Source organism: Cynara cardunculus (genome assembly GCF_001531365.2).
Source record: "Cynara cardunculus var. scolymus isolate 2C chromosome LG 2, CcrdV1, whole genome shotgun sequence".
Taxonomy (NCBI): Eukaryota; Viridiplantae; Streptophyta; class Magnoliopsida; order Asterales; family Asteraceae; genus Cynara; species Cynara cardunculus.
Genome location: NC_037529.1, coordinates 13278791 through 13286739, shown reverse-complemented (window position 1 = coordinate 13286739; position 7949 = coordinate 13278791). Strand labels below are relative to the sequence as shown.

The following is a 7949-nucleotide window of genomic DNA, read 5'->3' as shown; positions in this document are numbered from 1 at the left end:
CTACAAAGATTATAGTTTTGTAAAATGAACACTTGAATGTTTTCATGAAGAGATAATGTTGTAAAATAAGCACTTAAATGGTTTGATGAAGATACGTTCTCACCAACAATAGATGCTGCTGACCCAGTAAGAGCGAAGAGGCTTACTTACCCGGTCAAAATATAAGACACTTGGTTTGATCCATCAGATCCTAATGAAGATCGAACATACGGCCAGAGGGGGGGGGGGGGGGGGGGGGGGGGGGGGACCGAAGGAGCCCCAAGACATAATATTTTTTTGTCAACTGTTAAACAAAGGGTCTTTGGTGGAGGTGGACGGAATAACTTGATTTTACTCGATTTCTCTTAATGTGTGATCCTATTTATCCATCACGACACAGAAAATACAAGAAAATCGAGTTCTACTTAAACAAAACAGGTGTGAAAGTGCCACAAATAACCTATCAAAGGCATGGAGCTATCTGGATGCAATTAATTTAAGAACAATCTCCACTTCTCAAGCTTTGTAGCAGCTTCAAGTACCCAAGATACTCAGGTTTAATGTACCTACACACACACATATATATATATATTTATTACCAAAATACACACTTAGATTACTACGTTCAACCACCGTAAGAAATTATCAGAATCTATGTCAGAATTCACTTTTTTTCGATTATGCCTCTTCTATTTTACATAAATGATCAAAAACCCTATCATTTTAGGTAATTTTCCGTTATTATCTAGCTTATCACCTAATCTGTATCAAACGTGGCTATCAGTTAACAGCTGGCTTCCCAGCCATATTGCCATACTGAGCCTTTGTGATTAACTGATTATTGAAGGGTATCTCTGACAACTTAACTAATAAAGAGACACTTTTCTGAAACTGCTTGGGCAGTCGGTTGCAATTTTCTTGGGGACTGAAAATGAGCCAAGGTCACTTCTATTACAAGAGAAATATAACAAGATTTAGCTGCATTTGTGATTAATGATAGAGAAGCTGAGTATGCAAAACAGATAATAGGTTGTCCTATTGGAATGCAACTCTTCAAGAAAAAGAAATTGGGGTGTAAAAGGAAGAGGGAAAAAAAATTGTACCCATGCCGGAAAAGGAAATCAATGATGACAAGATTGCAATTTGCTTTGAAGAACTGTGTACTTCGGATGGCATCTGCAACAAGTGTTATAGGGAGTAGTTTGAAGCTCCCCACTTCTCCGTCTGTAATTCACAGCATCATTTAAAAGTTTTAAGCTTTAAGATGACAATCAGTCGTCCACGCTATGGACTAAGTTGACCCTTCCCAATGCACATTGGGCAGATTGGTGGCTAAAAGAGTTTAAAAGCTTACCCTGATTGCTGGGAATGAAACTTTCAGGGAGCTTCAGATCATAGCAAAATAAAACATCTCTCTTGAATCTATAACCATCAATGTCCATGTAAGAGACAGCGCCAACTGGTATAGCTCTGTGTGAACAAATGTTTTATGCCAATCAACGTTGCAAACAGCTAAAAAAATAAGCGTTGCACTTTGAGGACCACACATGTAATAAATCCATGAACTTTTAGGGGCAGGTTCAAATGAGAACCTTGTACATTTTGAGAACCTCGAACCAACTATTCATATTTTATTCATGACGAAGGACATGATAGACATTTATGATGAAAATAGTTGGTTTTCAGATTCTCAAAATATTTATGCTTCTAGATAATGGTGGGTAGTATATGATCTAGATAATAGTTCAACGACAAACGAAAAGTTACCTGCTGGAAATGGAATTTGGTATTCCTGCCTCTTCTTCACATTCCTTTACAAGATTCTCTCCACATGAGATCCCATGCGGCTGTATTTAAAAATTAAAACTCGTTTACACATAAAAAGAGGATAAATATAACTCATCATTAAAAATATCAGCAAATTATAGGCAGGAAACAAAACTAAATAATTGATCTGAAGAATAATCCTGATAATAGAGGGTTTGAGGACAGATAAACAAAGAAAGAGATAGATGACACTTGAATTGGAAGATAAACAGACATAAATTTGTGCAACCAATGTAAATGATATCAGAGGTTTCAGAAAACTTGTTTAATAGTTCTGCTGAGCATAGAAGAAAATCCCACCAGTCCTCCAGCAACAAGATGGTCGAGCATTCCTGGGTAGGTGGGTTTCGTTTCACTTCTCTTTCCAATCCATAGATATTTTTGCCCATCTCTTTCAACATAGCCATTCATGTGAACCCCATAAGCCTAGAACAAGAAATTATAGATGTGCGGGTAGGTGAACAATTAACAGTAAAAGCATCGATAATAAGGTGACTTGAACATGTGATTACATTAGACTTTGTGAATAACAAGGACAATCTTATAAAAATTAACCCAAAACCCAGCCAATAAAATAACACCAATTTGTGTGTGTCCCTTTGTCACAGACACAAAACTCAAATTCTCATACTAAGGAGCATCAACATGAAACAATATTTTTTTTAATGATTTATTCATTCAGATTCAAATTTTTCGTCAATTCCAGTATGGCAGTATCCTTTGTTCCAACCACATTTCGAATTTGTGAGATACTTTATCATAAAGCAAGTCCTTTCTATTCTGTAACATTTTAAGGAAGATATCACATACCTTTATCCCAAAGTAAGGTGCTGCTGCACGTTCTAGCGAGAAATATGTTCGTTGTCCATAAGAGGAAGTAACAGGAAATAGCTGCACTCACTTAAATTAAACCCTAAGATGAAAGAATTATGCAGGCAGCCTAATATGTTTGCAGTTATCTAGAGAACACAATTACCAATAGCCAACAGTCCAGTCATACAGGACCATTGTTCTGATAAGTAAGTACCTCATTCCGTATACCTGGAATTACTTCTTCACCTAAGCACTTCACTACATTTTCAAGGGCTTCAGTTCTATACTCTGGTGTTTTCAGCGCAGATTGTAGTGTGACATGGCCAGATTGACTTCCATATGTATTATCTTTGATGCAAGTGAAAACATCCTTAAACTTGCTTAAGTGGTTAAGAAAACTGCACCAAAGTTTAAATACCTGATTAAAACGAAATTCAATTTAGAGATCCACTTCCTCTGTTGTTGGTCAAAATAGTTGTCAGCTATTGTACTTGCCAGCAGGGGGTACTGGGTGCAGATTGCAGAAAATCATCGCAAATAACTTATTCACACCTCCATACAATTACATCTAAATTCACTCTAATATCACCTAAGATCTCAAATTGACAGCACTAAAATTTCCTAGCATCCATAGGGTCTAAGTTTCGAAAAGCTATCCTTGTACTTCACATATCATAGCTAGCCATGAAAATCTGATGTTTTTCTGGTTTCTCCAGGATACGACGAATGGGATTTATAAGTAACCCTAGATGATATCAACTACTAGCATACATCTTAAACATGCAATAGCTATCTCAAAACTCAAAATAACCCACAGTAGATAAAAAGGATGTAGGCCTTTGTTTTGGATCATGTTGATGTTAAGAAGACATGAGAGGATGGGGCACGGGTTATTGATATTTCATCACCAATTTTATCCATTATGACATATTCTTATGTAAGATTTCTCACTTCAAGTGGCATCAAGGCCAAATTTTCCTTGATGGGAAGAAAACAAAAAATCAACCTTTTAACGCGCTTTTTGAGTTGGAAAGGTAAACTACCCACTTCAACACACAAAAAAAGCTACATATTCCTTTTAAGGATAAACTGTATCATGGTGACTGTGGAGAAGAAATGTCACTTTAAACAGTTGCAACAAGACGAAATTATATCGACTCACATGATACTAAACTAGCTTGATGGACATCAGCATTTTAAACCGCTAGCAAGAACAAAGAAATCATAAAATGGATGAAGTATCCAAAACTGTTCTGATAAGAGAGACATTACCCGTTGTGAATGTAGCCAACAATTTGGTCCTCAATGACAAACGGGATGAAATCAGCACGCCTATCCTGCAATGAATTTGAATACATTATTAGGAAAGAAGGAAAATATTTAACCTTAGTATTGATAAAGTTCTTCCAACCCTGACAGTGATTTATGTTTAAGCACATGGCCTGTTTATGATGCATGTCCCAAAGGCAACATTGGTCACATGAAAACACGGCATAAACACCCTCATCATGAAAGATTGATGAAAATAGAATTATCATAGTTACAATAATTTCCTGATGATTTTGTGTTGTTAACGATGTTTCAGATTGAAAAGATACAAATGCCACAAAATACACTTGTAGCATTTATTTCATCAGCAACAGAACGGTAAGATTTAGTAATCATTGTGGTTCTTCTGCTTAAATTGAAACCTTCATCATATATTTCAGTAGCCTTTACAGTTTACACTTGACACAAAAACTAAATACTATTGGATAACAAAATGCAAGCTGTTTTGTCCCAACAACATTAATCTTACTCCCTCAAGAAATTTAAGATGCACATGTTGACTTTGGAATGACACTAACAAAACCCTACCACTACAATATTCATTTGCATTTTACACCAAAAGTTTAACAAGTCATACTCTGTGAATTCCATAAAAAAGATGTGCATATTTTACTTTTGACTTAAAATTTCGAACTTTGTACTAGGTTCGGTGGAACTATAGAAAGTTCTTATTTTCTAGACAATTCATATTAGCATTGAAGTTTAAAATCATTGAAGTCAAACTGAATATATGTTTAGGAATTCAGAACGAAGTAGAAGTACCTTTTACATATGTATAGTAGCTATGCGTATAACCATTACTATAACCGCATATACTAAATCAAATAAACTCCTCTGAACTACGATGACCACAACAGAATAAGTCTAAACGGAATGATGAAAATGCGTGTGAGATTAATGATTATAGAAAATTGTACATGTCAAAGAGTTTACCCAGCCACGGTTACATAAATTGATCTTCTGAAAGAATCCACCGAGATCCGATGAAACGTGACGCGACTCAGATATTTGAAAGACATCATCCCAAGTGAAACTGCTACTACCATCGTTTATAGAATTGTTAGTATTTCTAGTAGAACTACTTGATGATACAGCGGCAGCGGCAGCCACAGAATTGCGATTGACGGTGAAAGAATGCGATCTGATTTTGGAAATGCTTGAAATCATAATAGGAAAATTACGGCGGTGAGAACATAAGTTTCCGACACAGTAAGATGACAGATAATGGGAGTGTTGGCCGCCGGCGACGGTACAGGCGGAGGTGAACATATTTTTTACCTACTCGACGTAAAAGCTGTAATGGCTAAAAGCGGGATTGGGAACTTCCCCTCAAATTTTGTTATTTGACCTCAAGTTACGACTTGCTATAAATAGCAATAATTTGAGTTTTCAGGAGTAAAAAAAATAATTTTTATTAATTAAAAGTCTTTTAAATAGGAATGAAATACAAGTAGATAGGTACGAAAAATATTAGTTCTAATCTATCTTAAATATGTTTACCTCTATCTATATCCTTTAGACGATGGTACATTTATTCTGCAACACTCTTCCTTGTGCCGAGTCAGACGAGTGGAAAGTGCATGATTGTTGCATCGTTAAAACCTTACGCCAAAATAAAAACCCAGTAGAAAAAAATAAAATAGGATGAAGGAAATAGTACAATACACTAGTACAAAAAGTCGCATCAGCCACGGTTTTTTTCTTTATTCAAACAGTAACCATAGACCTTTAGCCACATATTTTTCTTCACTCAAACCACGTTTAAAATGTGTCACCATATCACATGAAAAACCGTAGACGTACCCTAAAAACTGCGGCCACAAAGGTGTCCATTTTTTTTTGGTGTAGGAGCATTTTTCTTATAACCATGGTCATAAACTACCTAACGTCATACAAATTCAAATTAATCATGGCCCATCCATTACATGTATTTATGCTTAAATTTATATAACCGTGGCTATTAGCTACTTTTTGATGACACAAAACAAACAGAACCATGGCAATAAACTACTTATGGCCACATAATTTGTTCTTAAGGTGGCCAATGATTACCTTATAATCACGTATATTTGTTTTAATCGTGACCATAAACTACTTACAGTCATGCAAATTTCATATTAACCGTGCCAATTTCATGACATATTGTTACGCTGAACTGTTATAACCGTAGTTGTTGATTATATTTTAGTAACATAACTAAAACCATCGCCATAAACTAGTTATCGTCACACAATTTCATTATTAACCGTTGTCAATTCATAACATTTTGTTATGTTAAATTGTTAGAAATGTGACTATTGACTAACTTTTGATCACATGAAATAATTAAAAATTGTGACGATATACTACTTATAGTCACATGAATTTTATATTAACCGTGACCAGTTTATAACAAATGGTTATGCTGAATTGTAAGAACCGTGGCTATTTGTTTGCTTTTGGTCACGAAATAACCAAAACCGTGGCCATAAACAACTTATAGCCATGCAAATTTCATATCAAATGTGGCAAATTACATATGGTTATGTTGGATTGTTAGAACTGTGGCTATTGATTTTTTTTATTAACCTGGATATCTAACCCGCTATGCGAGTCGACTAATCCCAGGTCGACCACTTGCTTTGCAGATAGCCCGGAGTAACCACATTTGAACCTCCATCGCCAAAAGGGGATTTTTATTCTTCCTTGGATTTGAACCTGAGATCTCCTGATACTTTTGACCTTTGGAGTCAAGCTCAAACCAATCAGACACCACCCTTGTGTTTGGCTATTGATTATATTACCGTCACACGAAATAACTAAAATTGTATTCATAGACTAGTTATAGCCAAACAAGTTTCATAATAACCATGGCCAATGCATAACATTTGCTTATGCTAATTTGTTAGAAACGTGACGATTGGTTACCTTTTTGTCACACAAAATAACTAAAACCATGACCATAAAGAATTTATAGCCACATAAATTTTATATTAAACATGATCAATTCGTAATATATGGTTATACTGAATTTTTAATAACCGTAGCTACTGATTACTTTCTGGTCACACAAATTAACGGTGGCTATTATCTTTTGATCATACAAAATAATTAAAACCATGGCTATAAACTCTTTACGAGCCTGTGTTAAATTTAGTCATTATAACATAACCATGGCGATAATTAATCTTCAACAATGGTTTTTATCATATGTGGCAAAATGATAAAAAAATATATAAAAATAATAATCAAATGACAAACATTAAACAATATTGATAACATATTAACAATGTATAAGTACCCCAATAACAAATGTGCCACCACTAATTGTCTAATACAATAGACTTTTACTTATTGAAGCTACTCCTTATTTATATTTATATATATATATATATATATATATGAAATTACGAATGAGTTATATAGAGATGTGAATAAACTGAAAATATGTGTATATGAAGAACGTATGTGATAATGTGATTGTCTAATGTATATAATAATAGAAATTCAACAATCATATTAAATCCAAGAAATAAAAGGATATTGGGTTCATCGGGTTGGGTTTGGCTCAAATAATAGTAACCCAATACATACGGTTTGAAAATTTTACAAGTCGATTAGACATCGGGTTGTTTCTAGTTGAGTTATTTCGTGTTGGGTTGGGTTGGATTGATCGGGTTGGTCGAGTTTTTTAGCACCCCTACTTTCATGGTATCTCGATTACTGATTTGCTCTAATGTTCTACTGATTTATCTGCTCTCATGGTAGTATTGACTAGTGATTTATCTGCCCTGATTTTGTTCTACAAATTTATCGACTATTGTCCTTTTTCGTTTTTGGTCTACCGATTTATCTCTATCGAACTCTATTGATTTTGTTCTATCAATTTCTTTTTTGTTGGCTACTAGACTGAAATTTTTCTACATCTATTGTCCATTGTTGCTTACTTTGTGTGAGTACTTGACGTTTGTTAGTACCATTATGTGATGTTGAATCTTGACTTTAGCGAGTATTGTACTATT

General features: G+C 34.7%; 1 protein-coding gene across 1 annotated transcript; it reads right to left on the bottom strand.

The window, feature by feature from the left end:
- Window positions 1–362: 362 nt before the first annotated feature.
- Window positions 363–5223, bottom strand: LOC112507584 (nudix hydrolase 20, chloroplastic-like). The gene is made up of 9 exons (XM_025112230.1): window positions 4882–5223; window positions 3892–3956; window positions 2834–3017; window positions 2617–2697; window positions 2107–2232; window positions 1747–1826; window positions 1334–1449; window positions 1083–1203; window positions 363–545 (listed from the first exon to the last, which is right to left on the bottom strand). The coding sequence occupies exons 1-9, from the start codon at window positions 5215–5217 to the stop codon at window positions 476–478; spliced, it is 1179 nt and encodes a 392-aa protein (XP_024967998.1). The 5' UTR covers window positions 5218–5223; the 3' UTR covers window positions 363–475.
- Window positions 5224–7949: the final 2726 nt, after the last annotated feature.